This window comes from Struthio camelus, chromosome 4 (assembly GCF_040807025.1).
Source record: "Struthio camelus isolate bStrCam1 chromosome 4, bStrCam1.hap1, whole genome shotgun sequence".
Classification (NCBI taxonomy): Eukaryota; Metazoa; Chordata; class Aves; order Struthioniformes; family Struthionidae; genus Struthio; species Struthio camelus.
The window spans coordinates 87,732,020-87,758,060 of NC_090945.1; the positions used below are offsets into that span (position 1 = coordinate 87,732,020).

Genomic DNA, 26,041 nt, shown 5'->3' on the forward strand with positions numbered 1-26,041 from the left:
ACACACACACAAACATATGCATGCACACATATACAGATGTGTGCACACACACACACACACACAAACATATGCATGCACACGTATACACACACACAGATGTGCGCGCACACGCGCACACACCTCCACCCACCCACCCCCCGGCGCGCGCGCACCCGGCTGCGGTGGGGCATGGCCCGCCCTCTGGCCCCGCCCTCCCCGCCCTGGCCCCGCCCCCAGCCCTGCCCCCCCCCCCCCTCCCCGCCCTGGCCCCGCCCGCGGCCCTGGCCCGGCGCGGCGCGGGGCGGCGGAAGCGGGCGGCCGGCATGGACCCGCCGGCCAAGGAGGGGCCGCTCTTCGTGCAGCAGAGCCACAAGTTCGGCGCCAAGGTGGGGCCGGGGCCGGGCGGCTCGGCTCGGCCCGGCTCGGCTCGGCCCGGCCCGGCGGGCTCGGCTCGGCCCGGCTCGGCTCGGCTCGGCTCGGCCCGGCCCGCTCCCTGCCGCCGGCCCGCCCGCGATTGGGGAAGTCGGGCCGGGGCCGCTGGGGCCCGGGCTCCGCCGCCGGTGGCCGCTGCCCTCCCGCGGGGCCGGCGGAGGTGCGGGCCGGGCCGGGACCAAGCCGGGGGGGCTGGTCCGGGGGGGGTCGAGCCGGGGGGGGGGCTGGGGCTGGAGGGGGTCGAGCCGGTGGGGTCGGGGCAGGAGGGGGCCGGGGCCAGGGGGCCATGTCTGGAGCCGGGGGGGGTCGAGCCGGGGGGTGTTGAGCCAGGGGGGCCGGGGCTGGAGGGGGCCGGGCCGGGGGGGTCGGGGCCGGAGGGGGCCGGGCCGGGGGGGTCGGGGCCGGGGCTGGAGGGGGCCGGGCCGGGGGGGTCGGGGCCGGAGGGGGCCGGGCCGGGCCGGGGGGGGGGTCGGGGCTGGAGGGGGCCGGGCCGGGGGGGGGTCGGGGCTCGGGGCTGGGGGGGGGCCGGGCCGGGGGGGTCAGGGTCGCCCGGGGGCTGCCCAGCCCGGCCGTGACCCGCCGCCCCGCAGCGCTGGAAGAAGAACTGGTTCGTGCTGTACCCGGCGAGCCAGCACGGCGTCGCCCGCCTTGAGTTCTTCGACTGCAAGGACCCGGCCGGCGCCCCCGAGAAGCTCAGCACCAAGCGGCTGGACAAGAAGATCGTGCGGCTGGCCGACTGCGTGAGCGTGGCCCCCGCCGGCGAGAGCGGCCCCCGCCACGGCACCGCCGCCTTCTGCCTGGAGACCAGCGACAGGAGCTACCTCTTCGCGGCCGACAAGCAGCAGAGCGAGGAGTGGGTGGCCAAGCTGTGCGAGATCGCCTTCCCGGTGAGCGCGGGGCCGGCAGCGGCGGGGGCATCCCAGGTCCTGCAGCCGGAGCCCGGCCGCGGTTCGCCTCCGTGGGGGCACCGGTGGCCCCGCAGGGCCCCGGGGAGGTCTGCGCGGGGCAGGCCGGGGCATGGGGGCGTGCGGGAGGGAGGGAGGAGGCTGCACAGCTCCTCGCTTCGCAGCCGCGGCAGCCTGGCTGCGCCCGGCGCGGGGAGCCTGGTCCCGGGAGCTCGGCTGCGGGACACCGGGTCGCTCCGCGTAGCTCCTGGCCGTGCTGGTAACGGGACTCGCGTGGTAACGGGACTCCTCAGCCTGTCCTCGGGTAGCTTCTTGCTTGCGCTCACGCTTCGAGGACTGGCTCTTTTCCCTCTGCCTAGAGCCTTGCGCCCCTCCGTGGACCCCGGCTTGCGTTGGCCTGATCGCTGCCTGCCGTTCCCGCCGCTGGAGGGGCGGAAACAACGCCACGGAGAGCCCTGCGTGTGCAGCTGGCACCAGGAGCCAAACCTGCAGCCAGCTGCAGTGCTGACTGTCGCCCCTCCGCCGGTTCTTGGGGCTCGCCCCTTTTTGGAGCCAGGGTGCCCCCTGTCAGTGCCAGGCCTGCGGCGGAGCCCTCTGTGCCTGGGCCCTGAGGGAGCTCAGCCAGCCCCGCTGGGGAGCGCGGTCAGCTCTGCAGCTCCTCCCTAGAGCAGTTGTGGCCAGCGAGTGTAGCAGCTTGCCTGCCCGCACCTCACACCGCAGCTGCCTGAGACGCCTCCGTGGGAAGGCAGAGTTTGCAGAGCAGCAAGTGCGGCCATCCCCGCTGCCCTGCAGGGCCTCCCGCGCTCGCCCGGCCCCTCTGGGTCCGCCGTCTCTCCTCTGCCAGACGAGATGCCTGCAAGGCTCTGGGTAGAGTTCTTGCTGATTGCAGCTTTGTGAGCGCTGGTCAGGGCTGCCCCGTATGATGACTGGTTGTGAAGCTGGCAATCCTGGGACCTTCCCACGAGGACGCACATGTTTGCTGAGCATGACTTATCTTAAGCCGTTTTTTGTCCCTGCTTGCCTCTCCCTGCAGCCTGCTGTCAAATCACATGTGTTTGCGCAGTGAGCGCCTGCTGGTCAGGCCAAGGAGCACAGGTATGGCACTGGGAATCGTTCCTTGTCTGTGCCAAAGTCCATTTTGTGCGGTGTTGCTGCCTTTTCCCTGGAAAGGGCCTGTGGGGCTGAGCCGGGAACACACAGGAGCGCCTTCACAGAGTGATGTGGGGCAGTGGCAGGGCAGGGGAACAGCTGCTTGGAGCAGGAAGGTGCTCACGCTGTCCCTTACACGGTAGCTGTTAGCCGGATGCTTGTGCTCATGAAGCACACTGACAGCTTGGGAAGAGGTTAGCAAAGTGCTGCGAGGATGGCATGTGTTTTAGAAAGGTCTGGCCTGCAGCAAGAGGCGCAGGAGCTGCGCCTGATCTCTCTGCAAGGAGCTGGTTGTGATTTTTGATCCTCTATATTGGGAGCATGATTTCGTTTGAGATCAGTTGCAGTTCAGGTTGGAATTTCTTTTCCTTCTGAAGATTAGGGCTCCTTTGGGCTGTGCTTTCCCTCAAGGGCTCTGGCAGACTTGCTAGCTGTTGACTTCCTGATCCCAGGCTAGAGCCCTTCCTGCGTAAGATGCTTTAGCTGAACAGGAGCCCTCAGGTCTAGGCTGCTAGGTTTCAGCAGTCCCCAGTCTGACGAGGAGGCAAATGAGAGGGTCTGTAGGGCCTTACCTCCTGTTAAGAAGCCCACGTGACCAGTTTTGAACTGAAACTGTGACGATTTGCCTTCTACAAGACACATATTCTGCTGCAACCCCATCCCACGTGCTTTGACACTGAGAAACGTTTTTCAGCTCCTGACTAAATACAGACCCTCATGCAACCGTGCAAAACCTGCTGAAGCTGCGCCTGCAGGGCACCTGTGAGCCTTTGATTTGCATGGGGCTTCCCTGGAGGGGGTTCTTTGCTCTTCTGTGGTAGCGCGGGGGGTGCACCCCGTGCGCAAGCCCTTGGGAGACCCTGCTGCAGAGGGGCGCTGGCTCGGACGACCAGAGTGTATGCGTTGCACTTTCAGTTCTGCATGCGCTAAATGTAGAAGTGCTTGCTTCCCTTCTGCGGGCTGTGCGCAGTGACACTGGCACCGTCTTCCTGCCCGTGCAGAAGCCAGACGCAGAGACCCTCGCGTTACTGGGTCACCTCGCGCGCCCCCCTTGTCTGCGCTGTTGGGAGAGTGCAGCTGGGCCTGCGCGGCGCTTTGAGTGCTGATCTTGCCTGTGTTGGAGCATATCCGTGAGGAAGCAGAGCTGTTCTCTGTGTCGGCACCAGGACATCCGGGTGGCTGAGGCCCTGCCAGAGCGGGTCAGATGAGCAGCTGCAGTGGGGCATGTTGGATCACTGGCTGCTGCAGCCAGAGGAAGTTGCGTGTCAGGGCCAGCTTGCGTCCGTGCCCCGCAGGGCCTGCTGCGCTGGAGCCCAGGGTCCAGTGGAAGGGCTGCTGGGGGCAACTGCTCCTCTCCATGCATTGGGCTGGGTGGGCCTGGGGTCCTGCTGGAAGTCCCAGGGATGCCCCTCAGGCACAGCCAGACCCTGTGTCTGTCCACGGGTCCTGCTGGTTCTGGGCAGGTGTGGAGTCTGTCCCGAGCTGTGGGCTGGGAAGGGCTTGATGCATCTGGAGAGCAGCCAGGCCATGGAGTGGGCAGAGGTGGGCCCCACGGGAGGATGGCTGGCCGCTGGGCCAGGCCGCAGGGCCATGAGTGCTGGCCACGGGGGGCGAGTGGAGTCACGGTGTAGCAACTGGCTGCATGGGGCCCTGGGGGGCCCGCGTGGGACAAGAGAGGCTCAGGCTTATCTGCTCTTCCTTGGCAGGGAAACGGCCCCAGTGATGGTGGTGTGGCAGCCCGGCGCGGCAGAGAGGGCGATGGGGAGGCGCCAGCCTTGGAGATGGCCGTGAACTCCATCTACTACTCACGGGAGGAGGGTAGGGCTTGCTGCTGTGCTGGGCTCGGGCACCCTTCCCCAGGCCCATGTCCTTGCATTGTCCTCGTGCCAGTGGCCTGGGAGACCGGGCTAGGCCTTGCCTGGAGCTGGGAATGGGGTTTCGTCTGCATCCCCTGATCACCCCTGTCCCCACAGCGAACACCTTCTGGGTGACAGTGCAGCGGACGGAGGCTGCGGAGCGCTGCGAGTTGCGTGGTGCCTACGTGCTCAAGGCTGAGCGTGACAGCCTCATCCTGAAGGACCCACAGACGAAGGAGACCCTCTACGTCTGGCCCTATCGGCTACTTCGGAGATATGGCCGAGACAAGGTGAGTTGGGGACCTGCATGCCATGGGCTGAGGCCCATTAATTACTCTGCAGACTTTCCATGGCTGAAGGGCAATGAACTGATGTGCCAGAATCTGCCTGTGGCAGCCGTGCAGCGGGCCCTGCCACGTGCTGGAGCTGCTGCAGTCCTTGGTGACTGCAGAAAGGGCAGCTTTGTTCCCCAGCGGCATCTGTGATCCTCAGCCTGTCCCCAGCTGCCAGCCTGTGATGGTGGGTGTCCCTGTGACGCTGTGCAGGAGTGTGGGCTAGCAGGATGCCTGTTCCTGCTGAGGGCATGCTGCGCAAAGCCCTTTTGCGTGTGGTTCTTGCCCCGCTCTCGTTGGGACTGTTCCAGCCTCTGCCAGATGCCCCTGCAGCTGGCTTGTCCCCTATTTTCCTCTCTCAGTGATCCCCACCCTGGGCCAGCAGCACACACACCCTGCTCCTGCACTCTGCAGGGCTGTCCCAGCCTGCAGGGAGCTTGGCTCTTTACAGCCCTGGCTCCGCGTGCACCTTCTTCTGCCCTGGCTGCAATCTGTCTCTCCTAAAGGACAGTGATGTGAGCAGGTTTGGCTGTTTGAGACCTCCATTACTCTAGATTTGTTTGCCGTTCCGGATGTGCTGCTCTGAGCTTGGCTGACCTACGCAGGCCTGTCCCCTCCCCAACATCCTTCAGCAAAGAATCCCCCAATCCTCATGCTGCTACCCTGAGTGCGAGAGGCACCTGCCCCGCAGGCTGTGCTGCATGCAAAGGAAGTGGTCTCCCCAGGGCTGTTTATAGAAGCAGCAGTGTCAGCTGCAGCCTCCTCGTGGTGCTTTCTGCTGCACTTTATGAGAACAGAAATGGAAACTGTCTGAGCAACTCTTGGGGAGGCATCGGGCCTGTCTGCAGGGCCTGTGCTGGGGGCAGGAGCAGAGCCATGTGGTGTGAGGAGCATGCGCAACAACTGCACTTGCAGTGGCAGCTTGGCTGAGCTTGTGTTAGGAGCGTTCAGACCTGGACCAACTGGGGCCAAGGTGTACTTGAGTCCTGCTGTGGTTCACAGAGTGACTGAAGTTGGAAGGGACCTTTAGGCATCGTCCCTGCTCAAGCAGGGTCACCTAGAGCACGTTGCCCAGTAGCCTGTCCAGACGGCTTATGAATATCTCCGAGGATGGAGACTCCACAACCTCTCTGGGCAACCTGTGCCAGTGCTCAGACACCCTCACAGTGAAGTTTTTCCTCATGTTCAGGCAGAACGTTCTGTGTTCCAATTTGTGCCCATTGCCTCTTGTAGAGGTTGCTGTGGAAGGAAGGAAGGAAAGGAAGCTGTGTCTTGGCTTTATTAGGAGCATTTCGGAGCAAGCGAGGCTGCTGCACGTGAGATTTTCTCCCTTACTAGTGCTCTCACCTGGATTCAGGAACTGAGGTTCAGGAAGGGTCTTGCCATCTGCACGCGAGAACCTGCACGTGGGTGTGTGTTCAGGGCCTAAGAAACACAGTCTTGCTGCGAATCTTCTCTTTAAAATACTCTATACCGTTAACAGAATAATGCTTGTAAGGCAAATGCTTTGTTCATTGGCTATTAGTAGCCAAGCTGCTGCTTCTGGCCTTTCCCCATGAAAAGCCCTGTTCCTCTGTCTTATATCTCTTATCTCTGGATTGCTTCCCTTCTTCCTGACTAATGCTGACTTACCCTTCCGCTCATAATATTTTCTCCTGCAGTACTGTTACTCACCTTGTCACCCTGCTTTCTCTCCAGCGCCAACTGCATATTATTTCCTAGGCTATCTAGTATCAGCTGCTGACCCTGCTGGAAGAGTTCAGGTAAGGCAGCCAATGTGCAGCAGGACCTGCAGCTCTGGGCCTGGAGCATCTCGCAGTGATGCCCCCTCCAGTGTGTCTCACTCCTGTTTCACAGCTTGCTCTAGGCTGCTGGGCAGCGCAGCCTCTCCCTGTGCAGGCAGAGCGGGGCTGTGCAGCTGCAGAGCACACTATGCCCTTAGAGTAGCACTCTCCGCAGCCACCCTCATTGCTAGGAGTGGAAGGAGCAGCAGTGAAGTTGTCTTGCTGGAAGCGCAGGGCTGGCCCTGCAGCCATTTGCTCTTCAGCAGGAAGCAGCAGCCTGTGTGAGACTCTGGGTTGCAGGGTGCTGGGCAGGATGTGACCCTTGCACTTCCCTGCAGGTGATGTTCTCCTTCGAAGCTGGTAGGCGCTGCGACTCTGGCCCAGGGAACTTCACCTTTGAGACCAAGCAGGGCAATGAGATCTTTCGCCTGGTGGAAGCCTCCATCCGGGAGCAGAAAGCGCAGGTGGAGGAGAACCGGCAAAGCTGTGACTCGCTGGATTCGGACAGCCCCAGCATGGTACTGATCCGCCAGGCCCTGGCTGACTCTCTGAGCCTGGAGCTGCCTGCGGAGGGGGACAGCACCATGGTACCGAAAGCAGGGCTGGCACCCAGGCCCAGTGCCGTGGCGGAAGAGAGAGATGCTGTGTCTCTGCTGAAGACCCGGACTCTGCCAGAGCCCCCCGTGCCGCAAGCCAAGTCTGTGGTCCCAAGCACACCCCCACGCTCCCCTCTGCCAAAAGTGCCCCAAGCCATGCTGCCGGCTGAGGACCCGTCCAGCGTGTACTCGGAGCCCCTGGACTCGGTGAAGGGCTTCCGGTCCCAGCTGGACTCGCTCTACTCAGACCCCGTAGACAGCAAGCCTGGGAGCAAGGGCAAGGTGCCCGGCGGAGCCCCGGAAGAGACAAAGCTCCGGGTGCCGGTGCCGCTGTACTCGGGCATGTACGAGCAGGTCCGGGCTGATGGGAGGAGCCAGGCGCTGGCACCACCAGCGCGGAAGGAGCCCATCTATGATGAGCCTGAAGGCTGTGCCACCCACTCTCTGCCCCCTTCCACTTTCATCTATGATGAAGCGCGGCCCACAGACGAGGCGTGGCGTACCCAGGGCCACGATGGCAAGAGCGGCTACGAGTATCCCTACAACCCCAGCATGGATGATTACTCAGTACCTGCCTTCAAGACAAAGGGCCCCAAGCCAGTGCCTGCCCCCAAGCCCCAGGCAGCGTTTATCCCTAAAGGTGCTGAAAGAAACATGGACCCCGGCAGGCGGCGGGTGAACCCCGCTCCTGAGAAGATGGTCGTCAAACCAAGCCTTAATAGCAGCAACAACAACAATGTGGAGGTGCTGTACAGCCAGGTGGTGAAACCCCAGCACATGCAAAAGAAGGAGCAGTCTGTGGATGAGAACAGCTTGTCACCTGTCTACGAGGACCTAGGAGAGATATAGTGTGCTGCTGCCCTGCCTGCCAGGGAAGTGCTGCAGGACCAAGAACCGCTGATGAGCAGCGTGGCCCGCTATCCTCCACGGGTCCTGCGCATGGGCTTGGGCAGGGGGACTGTCTTGGATCAGGCAGTGCCCCTCTGGCTCCTCAGTGCTGAGGGGCTTTATTTCCCTGGAGGTCCTTTGCACAGCTGAGAGCAGGAGAGTTGTGGCTGATGCAGGTGCCAGGGGGCTTCCCTGGCTCTGGAGCTGGCTCCCCAGCCACTGCCTGGCCTGGCAGGAGGAGACAGCTGCATCTCTCCATGCCTGCTGCTGTGGATCCAGAGCCTGTGGCTCTGCTCTGGCTCCCTGTCCAGCCAGGCCACAGGACTGGGGTTCCTGCTGCAGTGTGTGGCCTGCTCTTTATGGAGGACTGCTCGCTGTCACCATCTTAAAAAATATTTTTATACAAAATTATTTTCATATTAAAATCTGTGCATTTTGGAATGAGACAATTGCCTGTGGCATATCTGGGGCAGACAGCTGTCAGGCATGTGGATGGAGGAGATGCCTGTGCAGCGTTGCTGAGCGCAGTGCCCCAGCTATGGGAGGAATCAGGGCACGTGTGCTTCTGTACCAGAGCAACTGAGGTGAGAAGAAACCGCAAAGACAAGCGGGTGCTGGGCCCAGCTGCAGGTGGGATGCTGCGATGCCAGGGGCGTGAGGGTCAGGCTCACAAGATGCTCGACTTGCTGGTCAGTGTGAAATGCTGGGATGACCTGAAAGCATGTGGGTCTCCTCTGAGCTTAAGAACAGGCTGGGCCCTACCCTGGGAGACAGGCTTCAGGTCTGTGCTGGAGCTCAGTGGCTGTTGATAAGTCAAAAGATCTCCCCAGCCTCATCGCTCTGCTGAACCCCCCTGTCCTTGCAGGAGCAGCTGCATGGCTAGTCCAGACACCCCAGCGTCAGCTGTCCCTGAGTCTGGCTGGGGCTGCTGACTGCTTGTGCAGGTGCACCAGCCTGCTGATATGGACAGCAGCAAAGCCACAAGCTGACAAGCAGCAGCCCAAGGTACCTGTGCAGAGGAGTAAGTGTGAATTCTGCAGCCCCAGCTCACACCTGGGGAGCCATAAACCTGTGGGAGAGTTCGGAGGATCAGGTTCACGTCCCCAGCCTCTGCTGAGACGGCGATGAGGTTGTGAGCTCTGACCTGGGTGTTTGGCTGATGCCCAGCTGGGGTGGAAAAGCCTCAGTCCCCATAACACTGCAGTCTGGCTGAGGCCAAGACCGGTCTGTGGCTGTTCTCCTGTGCTGGGTCCTCTGCCTTGCTGATGTTTTGCCGTGGGAGAAGGGAGGAAGCCGAAGGGGCTCGGGGACCTTAGGGGAAGCTGAGGCCTGTTGCAGCCCGGAGAAGGGGCTCCTGCTTGTTCCCTGCGGGTGGCTGCTGGGTGATCCTTGGGCTTCCCGTGCGTGGCAGGTTCTTCATGTCTGGCAGCTGTCCTGGGCAGAGCTTAGCAGCCCCTAATCTTTCCTCGTGGCTCCAGTGTGAGGCTCCCCGTGTCCAATGAGAGGCCCAGGCTCTCCACCTGTACTGCTGTGGGCACTTGTGCATCTCAATCACCCTGGGCACTGTGTCTCCACATACTGTGTCCGCTCCATCCCATGGAGCTGAGAGTGGTGGATGTGTGATGTGGCCGACCCAGCTTCACTAACGAGGGTGGGAGAGGAGAAGGGAAATGCTCCCCAGATCCGTGCCAGGACCACTGCTCTCCGCGCAGCCCTCCCCTCCTCCTGGCTGGGTGGGAGGAAAGGGTATTTGTTTCTTTGCTTCAGCAGCAACGTCGGGTCTTGTAGCAGCTGACTCGGGACTGCAAGGTAAGTGCACAGGACAGGAGGAGCGTGCCTGTGTGTGGCCCGCTTTATTTATGCCCTCTGCCATGTGAGGGAGAAAAGCGTGTGGCGGGGAAGGCTCTTAGTCTCTGATCAGAAAAGATGGTCTGTTCTTTTCTAGCTCGCTGTTGCGGGCCAGACTTGTCATCTTTCTCACACTGCTGCCCGGTTTCTCCACTTCATCTCCTTTCTGGCAGATGTCAGTGGTGTAATAATGCTTTGGGAATGCTTTTGGGAAAGCATAAGAAATAAAGCAAATACAGAGTGAGTCTTTGGCTGGTCACAGCCTTCCTGCTGCCAAAGCAAAGGTCTGCAATGAACCCTGTTTCTAGGACAAGGAGATGATCTTGTTGGATTCTGACGGAATTAGGATTTCTTCTGTCTGCCTTCTTTCCCTTCCCTTTGCTCCACTTCTTCCGTCTCCTTCCAATTTCCGCATGGTGTGCAATGAAACAACAGGGCGCAAGCGCAGCCGGGCATGTCACTGGTTGTGTGCTGTAGCTGAGTGCAGTCTGTGTGGGGAAGCAGGATCCTGGCAGCCACAGGAGCAGCCAGTCCCAACTGAGGCTTTGCTGAGGTGCTTGGGGATGCGTGGCTTATGCTTGGTTGTTCACTCTGCATGTTTTCTTACACTGCAAAAATGGTCCTGGACTAGCAGCTCTGCTCGCTTCTGCCATGTCCCGGTGCAGGCAGCCAGACTGGGTGGCACATGGGGTGTCCTGTGTGTGTCATATTTCCTCATGTGAGGACAGCCTGTGTGCCTCCCAGTTCTCCTTTGCAAGAAGCAATGTCCTAGCTTAGCTGGGCCGTGTCACTGAGTACAGGTCTAGCAGCTACAGCTGGGATGCAGCAGAAGCAGGAGTCTCTGTAGGACAGGTGGCAGTTTGTACTGGGAGGCTTGGGAGCTGTTCAGAGCCCAACTAGCCCCTTTGCTGGGGTTCACTGTTTCTATTACCCTTCAAAAGATATGTACTTTTAAAGCTGCTTCCTCCTCCATTTTGGGAGGCCTATTGTGCAGGCCTGACAACTATTTTGCCAGGATGTCCAGTCTCTTCCCACGCCAGCATTAGGAAAAGCACCCGGGTCCCCTATGACTGTCAAAGTCAGTTGGACACAAGTGCGGTCAGAGCAACGGCAGGGCTATCGCTCTGCTCCACGCTGTGGTGACTAGGTGGAGGGCAGCTTGACAGGGACCCCCAAACAGTCCAAATCCTCTGATTTGCTTCCCCGTATATTCCCCTTAACCCCTTCCCAAGTTTCCCCTTTACTAGCCTCCCTTCCTCCCCAATAAACCACTTGCCCCTGTTTGCCCTTTCCCATGGGCAAGGTGTTCCTTTGACTTTGTTCCCTGATTTGGTATTTCGGATATGATTGCCATGGTAATTTCCACCTGGATCATCAGTTCTGTCAAGCTAATTCCCCCCTCACCTTCTCTGCCTGATCCTGCCATTTTTCACTTTGTCTCGCCTTTGCATGCCCCAGGCTGCACCATTTGCATGTACATTACTGCCCTTTGTTACCTGCAACATCCCGCAGTTCTTCCATGCTGTTATCTTGTTAGAGGCAGGCAGGGATTAGCCATCTGCATGCTCACCCTAACAAATTCCTCTCCCGTGCCTGCTGGGGTGCCTGCCCTGTCCTCAAGGTACCTGCTCTTGGCATCTTACCCTGAGCGGCTGGCTGGGGTGCAGCCTCCTACCAGGCACCGAGTGCTGCAGCGGCATGGGAAGAGCAGGTCCTTGCAGCAGAAAACAGCAGCAAGGGCGGAGCAGGGCAGTGGGAGCGCTGGGCCCAGGCTTAGTGCGCACCCAGGCAGTCTGTGTGATGAGGCAGTAGTTTGAGGCACTGCTCTCGTGGAAGCACAGAGGAAACAGCCAGCATTCTTTGTCCGTAATGGTGGATGTGGGATTCTTTCCTGGCCTCAACATCGGGAAAACTCCTGCTGCCCTAGTGCTAGAGTGACGTCGGAGTCCCTGGAGCTTCGCAGCATGCTATTCAGGTTGAAGGTCCAGATGAGTCTATGTCAGTGGCCAACCGGGGGTCTCATCACCTTTTCTTCTGCTGGCTGCTTTGCAACCTCAGTGCATGTCCCATAAGCAGGTAAAAAGGGGAAAGCCAGAAGGGCCCATTACTGAGCTGGGATCCTGGGGCACAGCAGGGATAGCTCCGCTGTCTTGCAGCAGCAGCCCCTGCAAGAGGGTGCTGCCTGCATACTGACCTTGGTCAACTATAGCTATTTCTCAGGAAGTCCAGGTCAATTAGGATTGCTGCACACCATGCACGCTATAAACTACAGGCCATGAGTTAACAATTACACAAGCAAACTTTATTTTGAATCAGACTATCAGAACAAAGTCAGTGGAATACAACCCCCGGCTGATGCTCAGCATCCAGAAAGCCCAACTGAGTGTGCCCCACCTGCGTTCAGTCGAGCCATCCTCAACTCCTGCTCTGGCAGAGGCAGCTGTCCTATGCCTGCACTGAAAAACTGGGACTGGCCTCTGTGCAAGCACTGGGCAGCAACTCTCTGGAAAACTTCAGGCCATCTCCCTGTCTTCTCAGCCCTGGCAAAAAGTACGTGCCATGCTGGTTTGCTGAACAGCCCCACAGGCACAGATGGGCCAGAAGGAGCGAGTCCAAGCAGCAGTTGGCTGGGAGAAGAGAGCTGCACTGGGGCTCCAGCTGCAGCTGGTTGTCACTGTGCAGGAGCCAGCCAGGGCATTGCTGCTGGCTTGGGCACTTTCTACAAACCCCTTGGAGAGCTGGGGAGAGGGAGACTTGAACAGTGAGATCAAATACGGAAGCAGGCAAATCAGTGTCATTGCGGGTAGTGCTGCTCTCAAGAGGGAAGTGTTTAGGACTTTAAGATTAAATTCAAAAGCCCCATTTCATGCTTATTCAAACGCCTTGCTGAATCTGCTCCTGCAGGACGAGGACTTTATATATCTGCCTGACTTCATGGCCCTGCCTGCAGCTTTTCTGTACTCACTGATAACAATCTGTGGTTTGTGGGCTGTACTTGCCTGATCTCAGAAAGTATAATTTGATGCATGCAGGTGATGTGTGCTGATGAGAAGGGGAGTGTTGCTGGGGATAGCTGAATCTGTGAACAGAGGGCCCCAAGGTTAGCAGGCTTCCTGCAAACTGACTTGATGACTAACAAAAACATAAAACAACAAGGAGGAACAAACAATGGGAAGTGCCTGTCTGACCAAGGCTGAGCTTAGCGTCTTGCCTGACTGCTTCCGGCCCAGTGCATAAGACTTGGCAGCTTAGCAGAAGCCAAGTCATGACTGCACACAAACAGGCTCAAGCAGTGCCCAGGGCTATCCTCATTGCAGGACGTGCAGGATCTCATCATCCTCTTCAGGGAGGAGGGAGTGCTCGCAGGAATCTCTCCTCACTGCTGCTGGTCTGAACACTTGGACAGGAGAGGGAGCCATCAGAAGAGGAGCTACTGTGGCTTTGGCTCTGCTCTGATGCTGCAATGCAGGGACAAAATACGAATGTGCCTCGTGGAAGAAGGAGCTGGCTTGTCAAACAGCTCACAGCACTCTGGCTCCTTGTGCCTGCACGTGCTGACTGTTCAACATCCCCTTCCTCAATCACATGAACTTATGCTACATCACTCCCTCTTTGCTCTTCCAACTGCAAGTGAATGTTGCTCCTGCCATACGTTGCCTTCCCTGTACCTTTGGGGTACCGGGAAGCTGTCCTCAGCCCTTTGGAAGGAAGCAAACTAGAAAGGCAGAACAAGGCCTACCTGGTCCAGTCGAAGGTGAGAGACATACCTGCTTGGGCTGATGCCGCTCTGGTCGCTGGTCCCTGGGATGGGCTTGCTGCCTGTTCAGGGGTCTGTGCAACACACTCTTGAGGTACTTGTAGAGGTTGTTCTTCAGGTGCAGGGGGTTATAAGTGACTTCCACTTCCAGGCCGTTCAGGGCACTCTGCTCAGACAGAAGAAAGAGGCAGGCCCCACTGGACGTGTGATGTGACAGGTGGAGGCTGGAGGATCTGTGTTGGGGGTGGTGTTGAGTTTTTGATTTTTTTTTTTTTTCTTCCCCAGGGATGAGTGCTGCAGACACTCTTTGCCATCTTGCAGTGATGGGAGAAAGAACTTTTGGCTGTGCTGCTACCCACAAGGATTGTTCTTAGCTGTGTATGGTGCAATAGGAGACTGCACCCAGGTCTGGATGATTTTATGCATTCCCTTGCAGGATACAGTACTATCCTCTCCTATGCCCAGAACAGGCCAACAAGCTGGAGAGCCCTGCCTGGACACTGTCACCTTCAACCCTCTGCTTTATAAGACTCTTCCTCCCAATGGGTCTGCCTCCCTCCACTTGCTCTGTCAACTCCAGCAACACTTATGCACCTTCACCTCGAAGCCAATGCCTCTTTTCTGTTCTTGTAATCCCCTCCACGAGCCTTGGCCTTGCTCCTGCCCACATGCCTCGTGTGCTGCTGTCTTCTGCCCTGACTGGTGCTTTTCGCTGTCAGACTCCCTGCAGAGTAGCTCCAGCACTAGACCTGCACTCACCACTGTGTATTCCTAGTGGCGCTTTGATGGGGGAAAGACGGGCAGCTCTGATCTCAAGAGCATGTGGCCTTTGCTTTTCTACTACTCAGGCAGACTCCAAGTCTTTCTGCTCTACTTTGTGGGGCTGTGACAGAAGCCTTGTAGGGTGGGCTTTTCTAAGGCTAGTCGGTGCATGTACTGCAAGGCTGTCACACCAGCAGGAAATAGGGTCTCTTTCCCTATTTACACCCCAGGCCTGGGTCTTCTGCCACCATCTGCCTGCTTCGTCTGCATCCCACTGCCCTCCCAGCCTCAGAAGCTGGGGGAAGTTGCCATCTCACACAGCAACATTGCTTCCGTGGGCAAGCGTGTGCTGTCTACGAGGAAAACTGTAGGATATATACATATTAGCTTTGGAGCACTCCACCATATTCCAGCTGGCACTAGCCATTTTCACAGCTGTTTCCTCCTCTCTTCATTTGCTAAGGCCTGTAGTCAGGGCTCTGTTCTTTCTGGCAGCACCTGAAGCAGAGCTAGAAAATTCAAGAAAAACACGTATGGCTGCACAACAGGAAATGCAGAACCTCTGGGATGCAGAGGAAGCAGGCAGATGGTGGCAGAAGAAACAGGGACACCTTGTGTTGATTTAGCTTATGCCTGAAGCACCCATTTCTGCAGTCTGAGGAGGTTCCTGTTCCCCAGCAGGAAGACAGATACAACCCCAGCAGCAACAGCATGTCCTGCGCACAAAGCCTGTTTATTACCCAATCCCCGCTTGCGTACATGGGAGCCTTTCTGTGTATTCTTGTGCAGGGTCACCAATGACTTGCCTCTATAGGGCCACGCACTCTCTCAGGATGCTCAGCAAGGAGGGCTGGGAAGGTTGACGGCAGCAGGAGCTCTCTGACGGCGACTGCTTTGACAAGTAGCGTGGCAGAGTCAGAAGGGACAATGATGTAGTAGGAATGCACCACGATGTTCCAGCTTGGACTAGTGTTTTGTGGCTCACATTTGGCCAAAAGCATCCAGTTTCTTTTCTAAATATCAAAAGCCAAAACCAATATGATCAGTGGGTGCCAGTCGCTTCCTTCAGCACTTTTATTGTAGGGGCTGCTGGGCTCAGGGGCAGAGAGATGTTCATATATATCAAAATATGAACACTATTTTGCATTATCTAGAGGATACTCTGGGTTTGTTAATTGAATGTAAGACGATTCTTAAGAAAAACATCCAATTTTGATTGAAGACTTGCCAGTAACGCAAAGTCCTTCACATCCTTAGCCTTGGTTAATTATTTTCACAATAAAAATGTGTGTCTTAACAACAAGGCTGAATTTTATACCTCATAACTCTAAGCATTGGATTTCCGATAGACTGGGGAGTTGTCTCTTAGCTTTTATATACCCAGCTTTCCATGGGCTGGAAGGACTCACAGGCCCAACTCGAACCCGCGCAGTGAAGCTGCAGGTTTTGAAACGTTTCTGGCGCAAGCTAGATAGACCTTACTAGATATATAATGACTTTTCCTTTCCATGGCCATCCCTCCCCATCAGACTGCAATTTGTACACACTCACCAGCAGACTGTGGCACAGAGCGTGGAAGCTATGCTGGTTTATCTCCAGTTCATCCCAGTCTAGCTGCCAGCAGCTTGTGGGCTTAATGATGAAGGGGAGTCCATACAGTACTGACTCACAGACCCCTTCAGACTTCAGAGCTCTGAAAACGTACAGCTTGCGTTAGCGACGCCTAGCCAGCATGAAGACTTCGCCAGGGGAAGGCAAGCTCAAGTGCTCACGGCAGTATCAGCCGCAATGCTGCTACAAGCGTTTACTGTCTGCATTGCTGTGGCCTGTTAATACAAACTCTCAGAGAAGTACATTCGCAGTGAAAAGGCTTGGCATGGCTTTCTTGCTGATCAGCTCTGAATTTAGCGCTCCTCAGCATGCTCCTGGATTCCCTTGTATCTGTGTTGTCAGTACTGACAGGAGCATGCCCAGGAGCATGCTGCATCTTCATGTATTTTACATACAAATGTACATATGTACATTTTACATAACCGGGCCTCTTGGGCAACAACACACCCAGGCGGTTATATTCCTTCCTAAGTGATTTTACTGTATTGTGACTATCCGTCACTTAAACTGTGACATATTGTGCTCTGCTCCTGCACACAGCCAGCATCCCACCAGAAACACCACTGCACTCTCTGCAGTGCTTGGTGTGGCCGGTCCATAGCCGGCCTAGTTCTGCTTCGTGACAAGGCTGACAGATGACGAAGCAGCTGCACTGCTTTGGTTATGGGCAGTTTACAGACAATTACTGAGTGCTCCTCAGCTACTAACAGGCTGAGAATCAATGTAAGAACCACTGTATAGATGGGTGCTCAGTAATTACATAAAATTTTGACTATAAACAAACCTCAGAAAAGACACTAGAGAACATCACTTTTCTTGTCATTCTGCGTGCCTACCAGCACACACTGCTGATGGGAAAGAAAATGAATGCTTACCTGAAGTCACCTAGCACTATGAGGCTTTACTTGCTTTTTTACCTATTAGTCAGGTAACCAGCTCAGGCTCTTAAGACCAGTTAACCACTGTAGTCCCATTAGGTAGTGAGGGAACAGCAGTCTTATATATGGCATACTGGCTGTGACCTACAGGGCAGTGAGTTGGCTTCGCACTGCAGGGGGACGATTTTTTGCATGCATAACATCTGTTTTCACACCCATAAAAAGCTGGAGTCGTGGCAACAGCATTTTGACTCTGCGCTCCTTTCAGCATGCGTGGGTTGTGCTCCTGCGTAACACTAAGCGGTACAGGGCACCTCGTGCATTAGAATTTTGCTCACTAGGACCCCGGTTCTTTATGCTGACGTGATTGGTTCCTAGTTGAAATTGCCCAGAAAGACTGAAGGCTGCTATTACCTCAGCCTTCCAATCAGCAAACACAAAGCACATAACAACACTTACTTTATAACCCGGAGTTTATACAGCACTGTAGCTGGCCAAGCAGCCATCTGGCAGGGTGAGTTCATGTCCACTGTTCTCACGGTGCCGTCAGCTGTCCCAGAGAGTAGAGCCGGGTCGAGCAATCTCTCCTGCAGATCGCACTTCAGGCATACTAGGAGAGGGAAATCAGTTTAGATTGCTGGAAATGGCAATGCTTACCCCATGACATGCTCAAAGTACTTACAAACACTGAATTAATGTTTGCTAGCAACAGCAACTACAAAGGAAGAACAAAGGTAAAGCCTGTGACACAAGGCAAGAAGTTATCCCCATTTAATACACAAGAGCAACTACCACGTCTCTGACAGCCAAGCACCCTACATGCTGCTATGGATGATAAATTGATGTATCAGGGCCTCAGGAATGCTGCAAAGAACCCACAGCAAAGCTCAGATATGCACACTGGCCTCTCCCTTCCCTAGAACAACATCTCAAGTCCCACTGCCACTCTGTCCATGGCCACGTTGGTAACTGGCTGGCAAACGGCTGGTTGGTAACTGGGCAGGCAAACTGTTTTTGGAGCTGAGTGCCTGTCTGCCTGGTGGAAGACAGAGCAGAAGCAGATTTCTTAATCCCACACTGGGTTTAGGGCCACATTTTTTCCTGCCACCTCTCTGTATTTGCTGGGAAACACATCACTCTGCTCACACCCACTCTGGTATAATTTCATCTACGGCTGCAGACAATTTCTCTGGCTTTCTACAAGCTTTTTGATTGTGACGGGCTGGAACAAAAACTGGATTGTAGACTAACTTGCATTGTCTTGTTAGCTATCTTAAGACAGTGTGTAAACTATGAAATTCAATATTATGATGGAGGAAAATCCACCTTTAACAAACTATCGTAAAAATTGTCTCTGCCAGTCTGGAGGCTTTTATGCTAGCCGCTATGTAAATAAAAGTCACATCAAGCTTTCTGATCTGCCTGATGCAGAGCAAACCTGCAAGAGAGACCACCAACTGCTCTATGAGCCTTGTTTCCAAACGGGAACCGGCCTGTGGACCACCAGCAGAAAGCAGGTGTGCTTCTGCTGCCATGGCAAGGGGAAGTGGTGGGTTTGAAAACAGTACCATATTTCAGAGGCACGGAAAGGGGATTGCCAGGACCTCAGGTACAGATTCCTATGGCAGTGCAATACAGTGACGATACAGCCAACAACTACTTACAGGAAGCACCTACCTCTGCCATATTCATTGTTTTTTTCAGTGCTCACCCAAAGATGTGTAAGGGATTGGGCCTTAGAGTCTTAATGGAAACAAATAATGCATAATCCTTATAAATTTTCCTATATGTTCTTATAACATAACTCTTGGCAGCTCCAGATATAACATTAGCTATTTCAGTGCTAAATCAATAGAGAAAAATTTAAGCCAAATCACTTTGTAAGACAGCATTTATTTAAGTGCAGTTCTGGCACAGAACTTTAGTATCAAACACAAGGAACATGATGTTTAGGGCTACACAACTGAACCGGAAGGTCCCTGGCTCTCAGGTATGTCAGGCTCCTTTTACTTTGACCAAGTGGTTATAAATTCACATCCTCTTCAGTGCCCATTTTTTGCTGGCAGACTGGAAATGGATTATCATGTCAGCATCCACAGGACATTGCACCAAACTAGAAGCTGTCTAAGCAGGAGACCCTTTTCAGTCTTAGACAACAGAAACTACAGACAGACTTCAAAGAAACCCAGAGGCCTTATTTTGTTCTATAAATGTGGGGGAACATGCCCAGGAAAGGACTGGGTAATCTTTAAGGCTGTGGGAGTCAGGAGCTCCTAGCAGAGAGGGAGAGAAAAATGAAATACTTAGACTGGTCTTGGCTGCAGTGGCATAGCTGAAGCCTCCTGATGGAAGGAGGAGATGGAGTTGTTCTCTGTCTGTACCATAATCATGAAGCCAGGTTTTAAACAGCATCTCCAAGCTGATGACGTTGTCCTCTACGGTCTGAACGTCAATGTCCATTCCCAGGATTGCAGTGTCTGTAAGGAAAGAGGATGACAACTGCAGAAGCATTTTCAGCCATAGAAAGGAACACTCATCTGCTTTTTCCATTATGCTGAACCCAGTTAGTTCCTCAAGCACCTCCTCACAGGAGGCACTTCAGAAGCCATCACCATGCAAATCACAACCCAGTACTTTGATGCCAGCTTCCTCAGAGCTGCCTCACAGGCCAAACCAACCTCCTCCTTAGCAGTGGGGCAGGTGCACTGGCTACTTCTGTCTGCAGAGAACTAGCGGTGCTTGAGGCAAACAAACCATCCTCTGCTGTGCTCATCACCGCGCTGGCCCTAAAGACTTTACTCAGCAATTTTAAAGCATTCTCCCCTGCTGCCCAAGCAAGGAAGACCAGAAGCATGCTACTATGAGAAGGCAGAGAGACTGCAAAACCAAAATACTATACTAATGGGAAACTTTTTAAGTAGCAGTGGGAAACTACTACTCCTCACATAGATGGTAAACGCCACTTTGCAGCATGGCCCCACAACTAAATGGCTAAACACCCTCAATGCCTGCTTAAAGGAGACTCAAGTCACGGACCTGACAAGTAGAAGCAAAAGTTGACCTGGATCTGACCAACACACACTGTTGAAGAGCTGCTTGGTAACAGTAATGCCTGAGTACAACATCCTTGCAACAGCAGCAATTCCAAACAAGGGAAATGCATAAAATTAGGAAACTTGCTCAAAAGAGATTAAAAGGTGAAGCCAAAAATGTTTCGAAGGACATAGCAAGTATTTAAGCCACCATATTGGAGGTACAGGGCAAATGTATATGACCCAACAACAATATTTAGGAATGGACAAATGGAGGCCAGCCTGGCTGGACAGCCAGAGTTAGGGAGGACATAAACAAGATGAAAGCCTTCCAAAAAATAACCCAAACCCAAAACACCCCAAAATAATAACCCAAAGGTATGTCCAAATGAGAACCCATCATAAAGTCTAGCAAATAAAAATTTAAAAGATGTAATAGACAAAGGTGAAAAAAATAGAATTTGATGAACAATTTGCAAAAGGCATAAAACATGTACTATATCCCTTTGCAAACCCAGCAACAGCAAACAGCCTGCTAGCATTAATAGGGTCATGGTATAAATAAGATGTGAAACAAATATTCAGAGAAGATGAATCCATAGCAGAAACAGCACTTTTTTTCAAATGTGTTTACAGGCCAGTTGAGGACTAAATTACAGTGCTACATCCCTCTGCAATGAGAAAATTTTTCTTTCTGTGTTAGTACTTATAGGCTGTAAAAATGACACTATGCATCTTCCCCTACATTAAAAAAAAAAGTTAAATTCTTTAATCTCCCTTTATGTGGCAAATAACTAAGACTAAAATAATGACTGTAATTCTTCAAATGCTCTGCAACTTGCAGACATACTTTTTGCAGTATGGCCATCAGAGCAGGACATACTTTCCAGTTGTCTTCTCAGTGCTTTCCTCAAGGCTGGAAGGGGACCGTGCAGGTTGTGGCTCTGCCACAAAGCAGAATCACTTCCTTCCTAGCTATCCCTAACAGGTCCTCATAGTGTCCTTACTGTTGAAAGCCTTTCCTTCTTAATGTCCAGTCTGAATATCTGTGGTTATAAGGACATTTAATTCCTTTTTGTTTTAGTTCTGCTCAAATCTGTATAGTTATCAGACTGCAAATCTTCTTTTTGGTAGCAGCCTTTTTTAATGCACCTTATGATGGTTTTCATGCCTCATCCCAGTCTTCTCTGATGCTTATGGGAAATGAGTTCCTCCCTCACGGATCAATGCTGGAGGACACCCTGGAGGAAAGGAATTCCCAGCCTTTCTCTGGCGACTGTGCTCATGAACAGAGCTATTGCTGCTGCCAGGCGCTTGCTGTGATGCTATGGTCTTTGTTTTCGTCCCTTGCAGAACGCAGACCTGGAGAGCATGAACTCTGGAGTGATGAACTTTCCTGGGAAATATGCTCTAGAGGACCCTGCTTGAGCAGGGAGGTGGGACTAGATGATCTCCAGAGGTCCCTTCCAACCTCAACCATTCTGTGATTCTGTGAACTCCCTATGTTTGTTAGTCTTAGTCTTTCTCTGGGATATGCACTGAAGACGGCATTAGCTGTTCAGAAGACAAAGCACAAGGTAATGCCTATAATTTAGTCTGACAAACGGTGTGTACACAGGTGACAAGGGCAATGACAGCATTTTGGGGCTGGTAAATGACGATTTAGTTCTTTTTTAGTTAGTATTTTCCTATACTTCGATTTTCTCTTCTCTACTAGATATATAGGCACCTATGTATCTTAAATTGGTACAATACATGGCAATTGTAAAAAGAAATTGATTGCTGTCCATTCGTAGGAAGAAAGGATTGGGATGCGGACGCCTACTGTGCGATGGCGCTTGAAAGCCTTGAAGAGTAAGTGTGCAGAGCCCTCTGCAGGCACATATAGAGAAAGGTTTTCTGGGACTTGCGGAAGATGAATTATTTTATTCATCTTCTATTTTATTTTATTTCATTAAAATTTATCAGTGCTTTAGATTCAGTGCTTGAATCTTTTTTTCCCCCAAAACCATAGATGGATAGTTCCAGCATCTATCTGACACAAATATTAACACTCATTAGCAAATGTTTTGGCAAAGCCCAGATGTTTTAAATGTTCATAAAGAGGGCAAGAAAGACCTAATGATAATTCTGGTGTTCTTATCGATTAGAGGTCAGCCCACTGCAGCCTATCAATTACTCTCCCACACTATTCCCTCCACAAATACTGTATATATCAGTCTCTTTACATGACCTGTATTATATCATGAGCTTCACTCAGTCAGAAGTCTGTCAAGCCCTGACATTTTATGACTAAAAAAACACTACAGATTTAGTCTCTGTCCCACAGAATCTGCTTGGCAGTTGAAAAAGCAATCCTTCCTGCTTTCCACATGGTCTTTACTTGCCTAGAAATTCACTCTCCCAAGAATGTTGATCTTGTGAAGAAAACAGCAAACATTTTCCAGCCAGGACAGGATGTTCTTAGCATGTTCAAAGCTATTCTAAGACTAGCTAACTGCAGGGCCTCCCTCAAAACAGTGGAGTCTTTTCTAGCTGCATTAACCTGGAAATGAGCCTATGAAAGGGGATATTCTGATCCTGCCTTCCTTCTTTCAGTGCCATAGGAAATTGTTACTGTATGTTGCTCTTTTTTTTTCCTGCTACGGCAAAAGAGAGAGGAAATTTACTGTGTGAGAGCAAAAGCTCCACAATCAGGTGCTTATTCTGGATACAGATTTTTGCATCTCTGCATCTTCTAGGCTCTGGAAGAAGCAATTTGTGGTATAGTATTATGTTGTAATAAAATAACACAGATCGCATTCATTGATGACTATTATTATTTATTATATATCCAGCAGGAACCCTAGCAGTGGATTAGGATCTCACTGCATTAGGTGCAGTATAAGCAAGACAACAAGATGATTTCTGCCTTGAAGATCCTACAGTCCCACAGAAAATCCAGCAGAAGGAAGCAGGGTTATTCCATATATTCCATAAAGGAGTTCATAAAGAAAATGCCAGTTCCTCACTGGCTTGCCCATAAGGGCATCATGAAACCAGGGTATCCAAGTCCACTTTATCTGGCAAAATAATACAGCGACATGTGTCACAAAGAGCCTGAGCCAAAGTCACAGCTGTCACCCCTGCAATGGTTGAACCTCCCCGTACCTTCCCCAATGCAATTATCTGTCTTGAACACAATACTCAGCAGCATAATCAAACTTGTAAGCATTTTTTCTTGCATACATGGAAACTTCCAGCCTAGATAAGATACGTAGTTTAAAGGGCTGTTTCTGTCTATCCAGCGTTCACCAAAGACGACTGCTGCACAGGGACGTGGAACAACTGCACAGTCGTGCTCCAAGCATTGTTTCTTCCTCATGTTCATCAATTAGAGTTTGTCTTGTGCCCTTAAGTTTTACTTCCAGAACTCCTGAGGTGGTTGGGGCAGGAAGGGCAGAGGAGCTAAATATTTAATCAAAATGATTATATCCCAGGATAGGTTTTCTACTCATATAAGTGGTCTGAAGATCTGCAGGATTTCTTTAAAGAAAGAAACAGATGCCATTGACACCCTATAGCAGAGGTTTGCAGGCTAAGTGAAATCAGCCTCTGCAATCTTTTTTTTCTTTTGCCAGGGTATTTTGAAACCAGATCAAGTCCCTGATAGTGATCGCCAAGTAGCCTTACAAGTGCTTTCTCTAGCAAAAGAGAAGCAGTTCTGAAGGAGGAATGGGACAGAGGGAAGGGATTTAGAACTGTTTCGTTCCATGACAGTGGCTTATACTGTGCATAAAATTACAATTGTAGTTGTTTCTGGAAAGTTTTGCAACTTCTTTCATTTTTTTTTATCCCCTAACTACAAAGCCATAATTGTTAACCAAGTCCCCGAGCTTCCAAAAATCCTTTTATCTAAAACAAACAAACAAACAAACTTGCAACTATTCCAATGATCTTCTAATTGATTTATAAATGTCATCTCCAGCTCCTTAATTCTTAATTTAACTGTATTCTTGTTGTATGACTTTTATATATACCTGTTATGTCCAGTTATCTCTGTTTTGTTATCAAAGTCTTCAAATAATGACTAAATGCCAGAAAGCATTGTTTTTGCCATATCACACAGTGATAGTACTTCTCAAGCAATATACAGTCACTTGCTAGACTTGCTGAAACAATTTTGTTAGCTGTTGCAAGCTTCTTTAGTGAAGTAGATTGTATAGTAAATGTTTTCAGTTCATCTAGGAGGTTGCTACATTGCTTCTTCCATTTTGAAAGTAAGTTTACATCAGGCTTTTCAAGATGGCATTTAAGAGAAATAGTCTGTGCTTTTAGAACATAATAAAGGCAAAGCTTTGCTTCCTGTTCATTCAGTCATGTTTGAGCATCAGCCAGTCTTGGAAATCTCACTTCCATCAGGTGAGACTTGCAATGAGTTTCTTCTTTTTTTCCCATTTTCCTCATACATTTAGACTGTGCCATTCTGAAGGTCACTAAATTAATATGGCTTCGTTTAAATACACATATGATGTTCATCCCTGCTGTAATGTTTTTGCAAACTGCGCTTAAAATTTCACTTTCGTGTCACCTTAAAAAGCGTAACCACACAACTGAAAGAAATGACTGGCTTGTTTTTGAGGTTTGGCAAGAATAAAACTTGGGCTGCTGTTGCATGTAAAAGACCTGCCCGACTGCCCTAATGTTATACAGGAGTACTCGTTACTTCCTTTCAAGGAGTCTGCAAGTAACAAAACTTGTGTCCTTTATAATGTGAAGCAAATAATTGTATAGTAAAAACCAAGAGTTGTAGCTCTTCACTGCTAGGGCTAGTCCAAATTTCTTTGGCTTCCAGACTTGGCACCAATGCTAATGGGTGGCTGTTGCTGATCTATAACAGGCTTCTCCAGCTTATCTCTTCTCATTACAACTAAATGTCTTTCTAAAGGTTCTTGATCTTCCAAAAACTGAGAAATCTGATAAAACTGTACCTCTGTGTTATGGCGGAAATGAAATTCGGTCATACTTTTGAAATCTGTAACTACTTAAAAGACAAAACCAAAAAGTCCTTTACTCCAGTTACACAGTGGCCAAGAGCGCCGTCCCCCAAGGGAAATACTACATGCAGCCTGTTAAAGGGAAAAGCTTAATGCAGCCAAATTAGCCGAGAAAGACAGGTGAAATACTGAATTGTCTCAAAACAAGCACTAATAAGAATACGTGTTTCAAAACTCCTTACTGCTATAGCTTAAATTCTCACTGCTGAAAACTGTCCGATTATGGGAGCAGTGCTTTAGATATACAGCTGGAAAATTAACATTTAGCATCTGGGATCAAGGCCTCTCTCAATCATCTTTGCAAGTCCATGGGTGATCGGGAGAGGTGTCTGAGGGCTGGAAGAAAGCAAATGTCACTCCAGTCTCCAAAAAGGGCAAGAAGAAGGAGCCAGGGAACTGAAGGAGCCAGGTCAAGGGAGATAATCCTCCCCCTCCACTCAGCTCTGGTGAGACCACACCTGGAGTACTGGCTCCAGCTCTGGGCACCCGAATATAAGAGACAGATGGAGCTACTGCAGGGAGTTCAGAGAAAGGCTACTAAGGTGATTAAGGGACTAGAGCATCTCTCACACTAGGAGAAGCCGAAAGAGCTGGGGGTGTTCAGCCTGGAGAAGAGAAGGCTCAAGGGGGACCTTATCAAGTTTTATAAATATCTGTGCGAGGGTGTAAAAAGGACAGGGCTAGACTCTTCTCCGTGGTGCCCAGTGACAGGACAAGAGGCAACGGGCACAAACTGAAACACAGGAAATTCCACTTGAACAGAAGAAACCACTTTTTTACAACCGTTCTGTTCTGTGATTCTGAGTGTACACACTCATTCATTAATAAAGCACGCGGCCTGGTGTGCAGCAGGGAGCAAAAGGGAATCAAAAATATTCCCAACCCCTACTCTGCCAAGTGACCAGAAATTTGCCTTTGTATCCCAGAAAAAAGAAGAACAGCTAGAGGCAGGTAAGGACATATTACTCTATGTTCCTACTGACTCAGTAAAAACAATATTGCCATTGCTAGCAACAGGCTGTACACTAACTTTGCAAGGCATTAGGACTAGGGCTTACTAAGCTTGTTACCATCTTGTGAGAACTTGCTGTGTGAATTGGAGCTTGGTAGCAGGTGTCTCTTCTTGATGGGGAGATTAATTTTGAGATAACAGCAAAGACTTTCAGAATGGAGATCTGGATTGAAAAATAGAGATT

The 26,041-nt window shown here is 52.1% G+C and overlaps 2 protein-coding genes across 9 annotated transcripts in view; one reads left to right on the forward strand and one right to left on the reverse strand.

The window, feature by feature from the left end:
* The first annotated feature begins 247 nt into the window (after window positions 1-247).
* Window positions 248-8,362, forward strand: DOK1 (docking protein 1). The gene is made up of 5 exons (XM_068944035.1): window positions 248-365; window positions 1,002-1,298; window positions 4,172-4,283; window positions 4,439-4,611; window positions 6,776-8,362. The coding sequence occupies exons 1-5, from the start codon at window positions 303-305 to the stop codon at window positions 7,880-7,882; spliced, it is 1,752 nt and encodes a 583-aa protein (XP_068800136.1). The 5' UTR covers window positions 248-302; the 3' UTR covers window positions 7,883-8,362.
* A 91-nt stretch (window positions 8,363-8,453) lies between these two features.
* The window catches only part of M1AP (meiosis 1 associated protein), a 33,052-nt gene continuing 15,464 nt past the window's right edge, over window positions 8,454-26,041 (reverse strand). For 7 of the 8 annotated variants that reach the window (XM_068944040.1, XM_068944039.1, XM_009671373.2 and 4 more), the window contains exons 5-10: window positions 19,081-19,254; window positions 17,237-17,387; window positions 15,840-15,981; window positions 15,095-15,301; window positions 13,537-13,692; window positions 8,454-13,227 (exon numbers count right to left, since the gene is read on the reverse strand). In XM_068944040.1, coding sequence (XP_068800141.1) covers window positions 13,078-13,227; window positions 13,537-13,692; window positions 15,095-15,301; window positions 15,840-15,981; window positions 17,237-17,387; window positions 19,081-19,254 — 980 coding nt within the window. In that variant the 3' untranslated portion in view covers window positions 8,454-13,077. The remainder of the gene's footprint in view (window positions 13,228-13,536; window positions 13,693-15,094; window positions 15,302-15,839; window positions 15,982-17,236; window positions 17,388-19,080; window positions 19,255-26,041) is intronic. The other variant, XM_068944041.1, reaches the window with a different exon arrangement.

Coding starts and splice junctions, on each gene's coding strand:
- DOK1 (XM_068944035.1), top strand. CDS start 303: ATGGACCCGCCGGCCAAGGAGGGGCCGCTCTTCGTGCAGCAGAGCCAC. Junction 366..1,001: donor GCCACAAGTTCGGCGCCAAG/GTGGGGCCGGGG, acceptor GCCGCCCCGCAG/CGCTGGAAGAAGAACTGGTT. Junction 4,612..6,775: donor GGAGATATGGCCGAGACAAG/GTGAGTTGGGGA, acceptor ACTTCCCTGCAG/GTGATGTTCTCCTTCGAAGC.